A 13,872-nucleotide genomic window follows, 5' to 3' on the forward strand; every position below is an offset into this window, starting at 1 on the left:
ATGGTTTGGGAGGGCCGTGTGTCCAAAACAGCCTAAACCTCCTTGGGAAGGCTGGGATTAGTGATGGATGAGCTGCACCAGGGTGCTCTGGTGCCGTGTCCTGCCGCGTCCCCGTGTCCTGCCACGTCCCAACACCCCGTTGTTGACCCCGCTCGGCATCCCAGGATCAGGTCCCTGGAGCCTCTCTGGGTGATTTTAAAGCGCTGTGAAAGTTGGGGAGGGGCTGCCTAAGTGCAAAGTGCTGTTGGAGGGGAGGAGGAGGCGGCAGCAGCCCCAGCGTGGGGGGATTTATTATTTATCCCTCACAGATGTCCTTAACTTTTGTCACTTTGAGCCGGGCCCAGCGCGCGGAGCAGCTGATCCGAAGTGACAAGGATTCCAGCTCCTTCCCAAGCGCCTCCAAGAGGGACTAACAGGGACTTGACAGGAGTCCAGCTTTGTTCCCTTTCCAGCCCCAGCACTCCCGGGGGTGGGATGCAAAAGCCGCTGGCTCAGGGATCCAGAGTGCCCCAAATCGCCCCAAATTGGGCTGTGCTCGGCTCCTGCAGGTGCTCCTGGAGCATGCCTGGCTTCACATTCCTTGGGGATTTCCACTTCCCACAGATCTGGGCACAACCTCGTGACCTTTTTCCCTGGACTCTGCAGCCTCCTGGGTGTCACGAGTGGGATCTGTGGTGGACAAACCCCACTGGGATCCTGGCGGGCACAGAACTGCCGGGGCAGGAGCTCACGCCCGAAACAGTCCAGGGGGGATTTTTTTGGAGGCAAAACATCCTTGAGCAGGAGGATTTAGCAGGGAAGGAGTTGGTGGCCATGCCGTTGCCGTGGGTGACTCGGAGGTGGCGGGGCCGGCGCTGACAGATCCCTGGCCCGACCTGTTTTGGGATCCTCGTTCCGTGTTTGTCTCCCACGTGCGCTCCCGTCACGCTCCCTTCCCACAGGGGCCTCCTTGTGCTGCGCTGACGGAGAGGAAAAATCTCCATACAATGGTTGGCACAGCTGCAGGAAAACAGCCCCGGCCTTCCAGCGCCTCACTCGTGCCGGGATCGTGTGCCCGGCACTGCCAGGCGGGGCCAGGACACGGAGCAGCTCCTTCCCTGCTGCCTTTGGGACACGGAGCAGCTCCTTCCCTGCTGCCTTTGGGACATGGAGCAGCTCCTTCCCTGCTGCCTTTGGGACATGGAGCAGCTCCTTCCCTGCAGCCTCCCTGACCCTGGGGCCCGGCGGGGACACGGAGCAGCTCCTTCCCTGCAGCCTCCCTGACACTGGGACACAGAGCAGCTCCTTCCCTGCTGCCTTTGGGACACTGGGACATGGAGCAGCTCCTTCCCTGCAGCCGCCCTGTTGCTCTGCCTGGCCCAGTTGGGCATCAGGCCCTGTCCTGGCTGTACAGGTTGGGGTCTGTGCCCAGTGGGATGATTGGCTCCCGAGGCTTTGCCTTCCCTGCAGAGGTGAGGGTGGGGTGGCTCTGTGATTCCAGGGAGTGCTCCCAAAACATCCTCAGACCCCTTTTCCTGCTTCCACAGCATCTCCATGGGCTTTGGGGCCCTTTTCCTGCTTCCACAGCATCTCCATGGGCTTTGCAGCTCCTTTTCCTGCTGCCATGGCATCTCTGTGGAGTTTGGGGCCCTTTTTCCTGCTCCCACAGCATCTCCATGGGGTTTGGAGCCCCTTTTCCTACTGGTGTTAAAGCTCATCTTGTTCCAACCCCCTGCCATAGGCACCTTCCACTGTCCCAGGTTGCTCCAAGCCCCATCCAGCCCGGCCTTGGACACTCCCAGGGATGGGGCAGCACAACACTCTCTGGGTACCCTCAGTGCCAGGGCCTCCCCACCTTCACAGGGAAGAATTTCTCCCTGGGATCTGCTTTGCTCCTGGGATTATTTGCCATCGGAGGGGGACAGGAGCAGGGGTGTGGCGAGGCCTGAGGGTCCCCTCGTGTGTCCCCGCAGGTGACGCTGCCGTGGCCGATGTCCCCGGAGCCGATCCCGGAGGATGAGCAAGCCCACGGACCTGCAGCACGACCTGGAACGCAGCCTCCCGGCCATCGCCTCCATCAGCTCCTCCTTCTCCCAGAGCCAGGGCTTCTCCCCGTACTTCTTCTCCCCGGAGAAGAGAAAAGCCATCTCGGATGTGAGGAGAACCTTCTGCCTCTTCGTCACCTTCGACCTGCTCTTCATCTCCCTGTTGTGGATCATCGAGCTGAATGTGAGTTGGAGGAAGCAGACCGGGGAATCTTTGCCCTTTTTAAGCTCGGTTCCCTCCGTTAATTGCTCTCTTCCAGCACTCCTGGGACAGATCTTTGTTTGCTGTTCCCAGCGCTGGCCAAGGAGCCGCTGTTCTTTAGTGTAAACTAAAGTCCAGCTCGTTTCCTGCCCCGGGGCTTTGTCGGGGCTGTCCAGGGCTGTTAACACCGTCCCTTTGTTGTGCTGTAACAAGATCCAGGGCCTCTGGAATCACCAACCTGAGCCAAATTTCCCTCCTGTTCCCCTGGCCTGACGAAAAGCTGCTCCCTGGGTTTGCTGCTGTCATGTTCTCAGAGCATCAGAGGAGCAGGGGAGGATCCTCCAGGGGCTTTGATCCCAAAATTCTGCTGCTAATCTCAGCTTTGGGAAGCTGGAGGTGCTGCTTCACCTCCCAAGGGATTGTTGAGGGGGATGTGAGTGGTTTGGTTCTCTCCAAAGCGACTCACAAGCTGCTGCATTTGCTCTGTGTTGCAATAACAGGGAAAATTCAGTTTATTTACCTCAGTCCCACCAAGTCCAAATCCCTCCCTGGGCTATATTTTATTTTCCCTGAACTGGCCCTGGCTGGTTTCAGGTACTCCGTGTCCTCCCCTGGAACACCCCGAGCAGAGATGAACAGATAGACCCTGGGCTCTGGCCTGGATTTATCAGCACTGGATCCTGTTGCTCCCTTAGCAGCTCTTATCTCTGCCCTTCTTATCTCTGGGTGTCTGCACTTAACAGACTGTCCGGGCCAGCAGCTCCGAGCCCTGCCTGAGCCCCCTGCCCCCCACCCCCCTTAGGAAAAACCATCTCCCAGCCAGCATTCCAGCAATGCCGATGATGTCCTGCCCGCCCAGCTTGGACCCCGGCCCCCTGCCCTTGTCCCAGTCCTCTCTCACAGAGAGGTGCTGCCCACAAAATGCAGAATTCCAGCCCCCAGGAGATAATCCTGGTGCGGTCACCAGGGCGATGCTGAGCGTGGGTCGTGCAGGTAGCCATTAATGAGTGACTAAGTGCTGATATTTGGGCCCCGAGCCGAGATGCTGCATATTTAAAGCCATTAGAGCAGCTTATTTGCCTGGTTATGAAGAGCAACGGTTTGAGATCATGACTAATGCCTTTTTTTTTTCTTTCTTTTTTTTTTTATCCAACCGCTTTCCTTCGCTGCAAGATAAGCCGAGCAAATTGCCCCTCGTTAAAAGCAAACTGTAATTGTGCAGGCTGGGTGCTCTCAGAGCCAGGGAGATGCCTCAGGTGGTTCAGCTGCCTGGTGCACAGCCTGTGTTTAAGCTGAAAACAGCCCCCAAATCATGACCCAAAGCTTTCCCTGTGTCTTGTCCTTCCTGCATCATCCCATGGAGTTGGGCTGTGGGGATGAGGCTCTCAGTGGCCACTCAGCAAAGCTGGCTCAAGTCCCATGGCCAGAGGTCAGCTGGAGGCACAGCCCAGCTTTGCCCCCCTCTTTTTGCCCCTTTGTTTTATATTAAGCCCCAATCCCAGACCTGGAGGGATCCCTTCCCAATCCCAGTGGCTGCCTGTGCTGCCCTTGGAGTGCCAGGAGACCCCTGGCTGCCGGGGACTGACATCCACCAACTTGTTCCTGACAGCCCATCCAACAGAAAACACCCCCAAAATCCATCACCCAAAGCTTTCCCTGTGTCTCCTCCTTCCTGCAGCATCCCATGGCACCAGGGATGGGGGAAGAGGCTCTCAGTGGCCACTCAGCAAAGCTGGCTCGAGTCCTATGGCCACAGGTCAGCTGGAGGCACAGCCCAGCTTTGCCCCCCTCTTTTTGCCTCCCTCTCCCTGGATTTTAAGCCACAGCTTTGACCCAGAGGGATCCTTTCCCAGTGGCTGCCCTTGGAGTGCCAGGACACCTCGGCTGCCAAGGACTGGCCCGAGATCCACCAGCCTGTTCCTCACAGCCCATCCAACAGCTGCCGGCTCCTCCAGCTCCCGGCCAGCTGGGCCCCATCCAAACCCATAGCCTAAAGGTGAAGCATTTGTTCCAGTTACCTGAGCCCTCCACTTCCTCACAGACAGCCATTCCAGGCTCCCAGGATTTATGGTGTCCAAAGGACTGGGGCTGTCAGACCCTGGATTATCTCGGGATGAGCTTTTTCCACACTCCAGTAAATCCCAGAGGGTGTTTTTGCCTCTCTCAGATTCCCATGGCTGTGCATCCTCCTCTCCTCCCTCTTCCCCTTTGCCAGCCCGTTTGAACCTGCTGGTTCCCTTCTTCCATCAGATTTCCTGGAGCACTGCTGTGAGCCATGGGAAGCCAGCTGGAGGGAGAAGGGACCCCTCAGTGCTTTGCATGAGGAGGATCCTTAAATCCCCCCAGGTGCTCAGTGACCCCGAGAACCCCTGCAGGAAGATGTTCAGTGCGTTAGTGAAGGCTCCCGAGAAACATTTTTCCTGTGGTTTTCCATTTTTCCCCATGTCTCCTCCCATTCCTCTGAAATCTGGGACCTGGACGAGGTGGGCAGCAGTGGGAGGTGACCATCCAGGGGCTCCAGGCTGTGAGGAACTGGTCACCAAGGATTTGGGTGTTGGAAATCACCACCTCGAGGTGTTTTAATGTCCCTCCTGCCCCACCCACGCTCCTCGGTGTGAACCCCAGGGGGAAACATGGTGTGAATCCAGGCAGGAAATGTGCCATGGGATCCTCCCTGGTCCTGTGCTGGCAGAGGAGCCCACGCCAGGCCCGTGGGATCATTTGTATTCCAGGTGCATTCCCTGACCTGGCCATAACCCCGGGCACTGCTTGGCTCCTTCTCCCATTAGTTTCTTATCAGTGCACTCAACAGCTTCCTGCTTCCCTGTCTCCCTCAGACCAAGGAGGGCATCAAGGAGAACCTGAAGGGTGAAATCATCAACTACAAATTCAACACCTCGTTCTTTGATATCTTTGTGAGTATTTCAGCCTCCTGCAGGGCTCTGGAGCTTGGCAGGGCCAGGAGGGTCTGGGGTCTTCCCTTGCCCACCTCAGTGAATCCCTCCTGGTGCAGCCTTGACCCCTCAGTTCCCCGGGAGCTGGCGCCTGTCCCTGCCCTCCCAGCACCTGGCAGAGGGACAAGGGCAGTGACTGGTGTCGCTGGATGTTTGTTTTTGCAGCTCTTGGCTCTGTTTCGCTTTGTTGTGCTGCTCTTGGGCTACGCCGTCGTCCGCCTGCGCCACTGGTGGGTCATCGCGGTAAGGAGGCACTGGGGGCTTTCCCGTGGGGAGTTTTCCTTCTCCTCCTGGATTTCTCAGGGATCTGAGCTCCATCCATTTATTTTTCAGGTCACTACACTGGTATCCAGTGCCTTCCTGATTGTGAAGGTCATCCTCTCCGAGGTTGGTTTCCCTGGGCTCGTGGGGAGCTGCTTTGTGATTTCTCAGTGCTGTTTTATTCCCTGTTTGGATCATTCCCTGTGCTTCCATTCTGCTTCTTTCCACACAGCTTCTGACCAAAGGGGCTTTTGGGTATTTACTTCCCATCGTCTCCTTTGTCATTGCTTGGCTAGAGACCTGGTTCCTGGATTTTAAAGTCCTAACTCAGGAAGCAGAAGAGGAACGATGTGAGTATTTGTGCTCCTCTCTGGTATGAGTTGGACAAAACCAACCAGGCCTGGGTTTGCTGCTGCTCTGGCATTTCTGGAAAAGGCATCTCCAGGCTGGCTGGGATGGGAAGTGCCTGACTCAGTTCTGTTATGGTCAACAAGTCCCTTCAGGGGAAGAAAATACCAGATTATAAAAAGCATCTTTTAATTGAGTGGAGAAAAATGTGCCAGATTTCCCAATGACTGGATCCTGCAGCCAGACGTGCTGGAGACAGAGCTCACCTCTGCATGGGGGAAAGTGTTTGGAAACAGTGAGGCAAATGCCAGGTGGAGTGTTGGACTCCCTGTCCCTGATATCTGTGTTTGGATCTGGCTGGAGCCCTTTCCAGGAGGGCTGCTGGAGTCACAGACACATTATGTGGCACGGGGTGAGTTATGGGGTGTGAAATTCTGCAGCCTGTGGTCTCTGAGGTCACACTGAGCAGGGATTGAGGCTGACCTAAGGCTTCACACATCACCCTGTAACTCCCAGGGTCCTTCTAGGCCTGGCCTGGAATAGCTGTCCATTCCTGTGGCAGCACAAGGAGTTTGTCCCTCTCCCAGGAGTCACTGGCTGGGAAGTGGCACTAAACTAAAAGGGGCATTTGTCAGGCGGGTCTCAGTCAGAAATGCTGTGACTGGAAAGCACCAGAGGATGTTTGGGTCTTGCAAGGAGGCTTTAAGATGAAAAATGATCAAGTGTTTAATGCCTCTATTGGATTAGGCTCAGGTTCCAAATTGCTTCCAGGGGAAGCTCTTATTTAATTAGATGCTTAATCGCCTTTGGATTATTTGACAGGCAGAAGAGCCCATTGATCTCCGGGGCAGATAAAACGTCTCAGACAAAAGATGAGGCAATAGGAGCTGAGGCTGACTGGTGTCAGTGGGAAAAGACAGGGGAAAACGTGGGAAACAACAGGGTGTTCGGGCAAAGCTGGGGTCCCAGAACCTGCCAGGTGTTAAATCCTCGTGCTCCCATTCCCAGGGTTCCTGGCAGCCCAGGCTGCAGCCTCGAGACCACTGCTGTACCCCCGAGCCCTCTCCGAGGGACAGTTCTACTCCCCACCCGAGTCCTTCGCAGGTAAGATCACCTGTGCCATCACCTCGCTTCCCATGCTCGTCCCACCGTGGAATTCCTCACCTCCGTCATCTCTTCCATGAGCTCTGCCTTGTTACCCCAGCCCTTGGCACAGCCTCCAAGAACTGACACTGCAAAACAGGGTCCCCTCTCCCCTCTCTGTGCGTGCACCCGGGCAGGGGTGGCACTGCCACGCTCTCCCCATGACACCTTTTTGTCGGAGCCGCCCTCGGCCCTGCGGTCCCAGCAGCAGCTCTGTGGGGAACTGGAGCCTTGTGTGGGCTTGGGATTAAATGCTCTGAGCTGTGTGCTTGGAAAATGCTGCCCTGGGGGCTGAGCGCACGGGGATGGGTGGTCACAGGCGGGTGAGGATGAGGGTGGCACGTCACTGCCCTGTGCCGGCACCGGAGAGCTCCTGGCGTGGGAGTGGGGACATCTCAGCTGGATTGTCCTGGTGTAGCTGAGACCCGGGATGAGCTCAGCTCTCCATAGCAGTTGTCCCAGTGTAGCTGAGACAGGGATGAGCTCAGCCCTCTGGAATAGTTGTCCCAGTGTAGCTGACACCCAGGATTAGCCCGGTTTTCCTGAGCAGTTGTCCTGGTGTAGCTGATAGCCAGGACAAGCCCAGCCCTCTGGAACACTTGCCCTGGTGTAGCTGACACCCAGGATGAGCCCAGTTCTCTGGAATAGTTGTCCCAGTGTAGCTGACACCCGGGATGAGCTCAGCCCTCTGGAACACTGTTCCTGGTATAGCTGACACCCGGGATGAGCTCAGCCCTCCAGAGAGCTGAGCAGGTGTTCAGGGAGACAAGGGCTGGAGTCATCCTTAGTGACAGCCCTCCCCGTTGGATAAGGAACAGGGATCGGGCACTGTCCCCCACGAGAAGGGAGGGAGGTGGTACCAGTGGGGTGTTGATTAACTGTGAGTTAATTGGTGCTTCCCTGTAGGGTCGGACGAGTCAGATGAGGAAGGTGTGGGGAGGAAGGCCTTGACAACTCAGGTAAAAACAGGGGCTGGCCCTGCCCTCAGCTCCAGGCTGATCCGGGGCTGTGGGAGTCTCCCCAGTCCTGTGGTCCCAGCAGGTTCTGCTGCCCCTCATTCCAGACCCCTCAGTTCTGGGATCGTGTGGCTGAGTCCCCTCTGTGCCACAGGACCAGTGGCATCGTGGCCACTGCAGGAGGGGGTCATCTGAGCCCCCCCAGCTTTATCCCACTTCCCCATGGCTGTGTGCTCTTCCCTGCAGCATCCCACGGGGAGGTGTTCTGGCTGTGCTGCTGCCTGTCCCTCTCCCTTCCCCCTTCCATCCCTGGTCCTTTGGTCACATTCTGGGATGGCCATCACCTCACCCGTCCCTACGGCTTGAGAGGTAGCCCTTGACCTCCCCAAAACCTGGCTGGGCACAGGCTTTGTGCCCTTTTCCAAGTGATCCTGCTGCTGTTCAGCTCCAGTTCTGGCTCCTCCAGGAAGGAAGCTGCACATCCCAGAGCCCTTTGCCTGCTGGAAACCCTCCTGCTAAGGCGGGAACCACCGGGAGCAGCTGGTGTGTGGATCCCAGCCAGGGCGGGGAGTGTGACTTGGAGCTCCAAAATGAGGCCTCTGTGACCCAAATTAAGAGATTTCTGATCCCCTTTCTCTCTGCCAGCCTGGGGAGGGGGGGAGCAGCACACACACACTCCTCAAGCTTCCTGCACGCCTGGCTAATGAAATCCTCACTTCTTTCCCAGGAAAAGGAGTATGTCCGACAAGGCAAAGAGGCCATGGAGGTTGTGGACCAAATCCTCGCCCAGGAGGAGAACTGGAAGTTCGAGAAAAACAATGCAAGTGTGGTTTTTCCTCCCCAGCTGGCAGAGGGCATGGACGGCTTAGCAAAAACCGGGACAAACGAGGCTTTGGAAACCTCCTTGCACCATGAAAAATTAACAAGCGTTACAATTACCTGATTGAATTAGGAATCTATTCCAGTTCAGTTAAATGTAAAATCCCCTCTTATTTAATTAGACGTTTAATTGCCTTGCAGTTTGACAGGAAAGGGCCCTTCCCTCCTCCCTCTGTCCAGAGGGTGTGGCCGGCTCACCTTTGGGATGCAGAGCCATGGGAGGGAACAGGGGAATGCTGATCCCACAGCTGCAGCTGTGCCCTTGCTCCATGGCCCAGTGCCTTTGAGCCTGCTGGGGGCCCAGACTGGCCACAGGAGAGTGTGGGGCACAAACTGCTCTTCCCACCCCCAAAAGCCACTGGTGTCCCCCTTCCCCAGCACCTGGAACCTGCTGGGTGCTGGGGTGTAAATTTTGGATGTGGCTCTGCCCACTCCAAACTTTTCTGGGGTGCCCAGATCTCTTTTCTCTCTCTGAAGAGCACAGAAAAAGAGGAGGGGTTCGCCCCCCAAACCCAACCTTGTTTCACGAGGTTGAAACATGGCTGGGGGGGTGCGAATCCTGCAAACTGCTGTCTCATCTGGTGTTTCAAATTCCCCTGTCAAGTGATCCTTTGTCTGATGCCAAACTAGCTGGGCAGATTGTTTTCTTTTTCCAAAGGGGGATGGATTTAAATAGACTAATCAGAGTTTAACACAGGGCTAACGATGAAAGGTTTTCATCTGCCCATCCCCGGCCCCTCTGGGGAGGCTCTTCTCAGCCGTAGGTAACACCAGCAGCGCTGGCAGCGAACCCCCTTCGCACCCCGGTGCTGCTACAAAGAGAATGTGACCTTGACGTGGGGTTTGCAGCCTGGCACGGGGCGGATTCTTTTTCTGTCTCATCCCTGCTGCCTCTCTGGATATTGTTTTGTTGATGGAAATTTAGGCATGGCCAACTGGAATTGTGCTCGGGGTGGTTTCCGCGCTGGGGTCGCTGCCTGGTGTGGGGGGCAGGGGGTGATTGGGGGCTGGAGGGGGTGACAGGAGCCTCAAGAGTTTTAGCAAACTTCACCCCAAATAGAAACATTCCCTTTTACTGACAGAAATACAACTTTCTCATCTCTTGCACAGGACTTCGGTGATGTTGTTTACACTTTTGAAATCCCTTTCCACGGCAAGACCTTTATTTTAAAGGTAAGAACATCCTTGGGCTGATTCCTTGGTCTCTTTGGCACGGGGGAAAAGCCACGGCTCAGCTTTCAGGACAGGTCAGGCTGCAAAACACGCTCCCCGTGCTTGAGACAGATGAACAGCACTAGGGAATCTCTCCAGGAAAACCCCTTGGCCGGCAGACAAAGTCCCCAGTAAATATCCTGGGCCCCAGACTCCGCTGGTAGAGTCGGGAGCAGGTGACTGCAAGACTCGCTTCCAACCCCAGCATCTCAGACTAATCTGACCAAGGAGGCTAATTGGAACTAATTGCCAGCAAGGCCAGGGCTGAGCGTGCGTCTGCTGCTGCCTGGCACCGGGAAGAGCCGCTCGGAAGTGCCTTGCTCCGTGCCCTCTCCCAAGCTGGAGTGGCTTGGCTGGGAACCACGCTTTAATGAAGCGTCAGTGCTGCCGTGGCTTTTCTTTGTTCCAGTGCATATGTTGCCTCGCTGGCAGGAGCTGCCAGTGGAGCAGCTCTGTGTTCACCAGCAAAAGCTGGATGGTCCCACTTTCCTGCATTAACCGTTTGCCTCCGAAGATCCCCGCTCCCGTGGGGATTGCGGGGGAATGGATGTTGTGTGTGCTGGAGCTTGGAATGGCTTGGAGAAAAAAAAAACCAGTCAAAAATGCACCTTCCCGAAGCGATGGTGCACGGGGAACTGCTGAGGGTGGGAGAGAGGCAGACAGGCAGGCTGAGCTAAGCGACTCCCAGATCCTGAGGTCTGTGTGTCCTCCCTGACTCCACGTGTGCCCTCCAGGCCTGTGGGAGCACTGGGATAGAGGGGTGACAGCCGTAGCTTTGCATGCACGGGAGCCAGGCCGGCCTCACCCCTCCCCTCCGCTGTGATCCCACTTGTCCTTTGTGTTTTGCCCTGTTTTCCTTAAAAATAATCTCCCCCAAAGGGAGCAGAGGGGCTGGCTGACTGCTCTGGCTCTGTCCTCAGGCTTTCCTGCAGTGCTCTCCTGAAATGGTTTACCAGGAGGTGATTCTGCAGCCCGAGAAGATGATCCTGTGGAACAGAACAGTGGCAGCTTGCCAGGTGAGCGTGCTGGACAAAGATGGCTTAATCACAGGAGCTCCTTGGAGCGGAGAGCTGGAGCTTCCCCATCCAACAGAGGCTGCTGGCGGTGCTGGAGCCGAGCTGGATCCCAGTCACCGAGGCGTTAAATCTCCGCCGCTCATCCGTGCGCTCCGCGCGCTCCGCAGCAGCCGGCTGCACGCCTGTGCCCGGCCAAGAGCCCGAGAGGAGGGCAGGGACAGGGGCCAGGGCTGAGCCAAACCTGCCTCTGCCTGGTGGGAGGGTCTGGGCCTCGTGGTGGGGAGCTGGAGGTGACACCTGTGCCCCCCAAAAACTCGGGAGACGAACCTGTGCACATCGCCCTCTGCCCCAAAAGAGCCTCTGGTCTGATCCCGGTGCTGATTTGGGGGAGGGGTTGCATCCTCTTGGCAGGTGCAGGCTTGGAGGCACAATCTGAGCAAATCTCTCTTCTTTTTGTTTATTCCCCCCTTCCCCAGATCTTGCAGAGGGTCGAGGACAACACGATCGTCTCATACGACGTGGCGGCCGGAGCTGCCGGCGGGGTGGTGTCCCCAAGGTCGGTTCATCCCACTCTGCCCCTAAACACCCCCGAAACCACAGGGAGACCCCTCTGAGGAGGCACTGGGAATGCTCTGGGCTGCTGGGAGCTCTGGTGTCACCGTGGCAGGGCTGCTTGGCTCTGCAGGTAACACTCCCAAGGGCGAGCAGCCCCTGAAATTTCCTCCAGACGCTCCTGGCAGGATTCTCAGAGCTCCAAACCCCGGTCGGTCAGGCTGCCAGATAACAGTGCTTGGCTGTGCTTTGTCCCTGTGTTGACACAGCCCTGCCACAGCCTTTCCCAGCAGTCCAGAGAGTAGGATCTGCCCCCTCCACATCCCAGGTGTGTTTTTAAGCCCTTTCTCTGCGCAGGGATTTCGTGAACGTGCGTCGGATCGAGAGGAGGAGAGACAGGTATGTTTCCTCAGGGATGTCGACCACGCACAGCCTGAAGCCTCCGCTCTCCAAGTACGTCAGGTGAGAGGCAGGTGCTGTTTTTTTAGCTGGGATCACGCACTTCTCCAGAGCTTCGAGGCAAAGAGCCACTTAACTGCAAGCCCTGCTGCCTTCCTGGCAGGATTTGCAGGAAGCTGAGCTATTTGTGGAGCTGAACCTCGCTTCCCTTGTTCGTCTCCTTTTGTTCAAGAAACTCTCAGTGCTGTCAGCGGTGCTGGGGCGTTTCCCAGCTCGGGGGAGTGGAGGTGCTGACCAGTAACAGCCCGAACCCCATCCCAGTCCCACATCCTGTTTATGTAGCAGTTAATTCCCAAACAGGAATTTCTGAGGGGCAGTAAACAGCTGGCTGTGGCTCTGAGCCTCTCACATGCTTTTGCTCCTCGTAAGCCGCTCGCTCACTGAGTTTGAGGCATTGAGGGATGGCCCCGTGGGTGAAACAAGGATGGAGCAGCTCCCAAAATGTCAGCAGGGCTTGGGCCTCTCCCATTCTGAAGGGACAGGCTGGTGATGGATCCCGGCGGGGTCAGGCTCATCAGACAAGGACTCCTTGTTCCTGCCAGGGCCCAGCTGTGCTGCTGTGCTCTGACTTCGGTTTTCCTAATAATCTGGTTAAAGTAATTGACACTTTATCTCAGAGCCGTTGGAGCTGCCTCAGTCTATTTAGGAACCGGGGACTTTCAGGGCCTGGAAAAATCCTTGAACAAACGCACACAGCAAAAATAGCATGTTCTGAAGAGGGAAGGGAAAGGGAAATCTGTATTTGGGCTGTGTGTGCACAGCTCCCGTCTCGGAGACGGATCAGATGGTGCCAGGAAGGATCTGGGGGCTGCAGTGACAAGAGCCGAGCCTGTCCTGAGCACACAGAGCTCCCTGGGACCTCTTGTTTGCAGCTGGGGTTGTGCCTGGTGAGAGCTTCCCGTGGGGAACAGCTGGCACGATCCAGAGGCAGAGCTGCTGCTCCACCGGCGGCCCTGGCACCGCTGCTGCCAAGGCACCTGTGGGAAAGCTGCCCTGCCGTGCTGGCTCGTGTACCTGGAGCCAAGGCACATACCTTCCCCGGCTCCCAGCATCTGCTCCTGCCCCACCAGGCTCTGGCCTTCGCTGCCAGGCTCAGCTCCGTGCGGTGCATCCCAGAGCCCCAGAGAATCCCAGCCTGAATTCCAGCCTGGTTCTGCCTGACCCTCTTGGCTTTCCTCCCACAGGGGTGAGAACGGACCTGGAGGATTCATCGTCCTGAAATGTCCCAGCAATGCCAAGGTCTGCACCTTCATCTGGATTCTCAACACGGATCTGAAGGTAAAGTCAGTTCCTTTACTGTCCCCAGCACAGCTCTCCCCTCTCCCCTGGGATCCAGCATCCCAAGGCCCTGCTCTGGGATCCCAGCAGCCAGGAGTGGCCCCTTAGCGAGCACTGCCCTGAAGGGACTCAGGTTTGGCAGGTGGGAGTTAAACTACCCAAAAATCCCCCTCCTTTCATGGTGGGAGTTTGGGAAGCTCTTCCTTACCTGGAAGCTCTTCCTTACTTAAGATCTCACTTAGGGGTTTCACCTCTGAGCGCAGGACTGGGGGAGAGGACATTTTTATCCTCTTTGATCACCAAAACCAGTTTGAGGCATGGGAAGTTCTGTGCCTGACCGCTCCCGGGAACACTCCAGAGGGGCAATTCCCTGCTCCCGAACCCCCTGGCACAACCACAAGCACCCCATACCCACCCCCGGGGGAGTGAGCTGCCCTGGGTCTGGAGCTATTTGCAGAGCTTCGTGTCCTTGCCGGTGTCCTGGACAAAAGGCAGCGCACGGAGGGACCGGGATGGGGCGGATGCGGGAGCAGGAGCGGAGTTGGCCCCGTTCCTTCCTCCGCGGAAGGTTGACGTGGTAACGGCGCT

The 13,872-nt window shown here is 56.9% G+C and overlaps 1 protein-coding gene and 1 non-coding gene across 3 annotated transcripts in view; both read left to right on the top strand.

Moving 5' to 3' along the window:
- The window catches only part of LOC103623863, a 9,048-nt gene extending 8,828 nt beyond the window's left edge, over window positions 1–220 (top strand). The window contains exon 4 of the transcript XR_001862704.1: window positions 202–220. This is a non-coding gene — a transcript (uncharacterized LOC103623863). The remainder of the gene's footprint in view (window positions 1–201) is intronic.
- A 1,721-nt stretch (window positions 221–1,941) lies between these two features.
- Window positions 1,942–13,872, top strand: part of STARD3 (StAR related lipid transfer domain containing 3) — a 13,615-nt gene continuing 1,684 nt past the window's right edge. The window contains exons 1-13 of one of the 2 annotated variants that reach the window (XM_017736439.1): window positions 1,942–2,208; window positions 5,016–5,141; window positions 5,346–5,423; window positions 5,514–5,567; window positions 5,674–5,791; window positions 6,798–6,893; window positions 7,839–7,891; window positions 8,616–8,708; window positions 9,878–9,940; window positions 10,900–10,995; window positions 11,472–11,551; window positions 11,905–12,009; window positions 13,191–13,284. In XM_017736439.1, the coding sequence (XP_017591928.1) occupies window positions 1,996–2,208; window positions 5,016–5,141; window positions 5,346–5,423; window positions 5,514–5,567; window positions 5,674–5,791; window positions 6,798–6,893; window positions 7,839–7,891; window positions 8,616–8,708; window positions 9,878–9,940; window positions 10,900–10,995; window positions 11,472–11,551; window positions 11,905–12,009; window positions 13,191–13,284 (1,269 nt within the window). In that variant the 5' untranslated portion in view covers window positions 1,942–1,995. The remainder of the gene's footprint in view (window positions 2,209–5,015; window positions 5,142–5,345; window positions 5,424–5,513; window positions 5,568–5,673; window positions 5,792–6,797; window positions 6,894–7,838; window positions 7,892–8,615; window positions 8,709–9,877; window positions 9,941–10,899; window positions 10,996–11,471; window positions 11,552–11,904; window positions 12,010–13,190; window positions 13,285–13,872) is intronic. The other variant, XM_008635389.2, reaches the window with a different exon arrangement.

This window comes from Corvus brachyrhynchos, unplaced genomic scaffold (assembly GCF_000691975.1).
Source record: "Corvus brachyrhynchos isolate BGI_N302 unplaced genomic scaffold, ASM69197v1 scaffold30, whole genome shotgun sequence".
Classification (NCBI taxonomy): Eukaryota; Metazoa; Chordata; class Aves; order Passeriformes; family Corvidae; genus Corvus; species Corvus brachyrhynchos.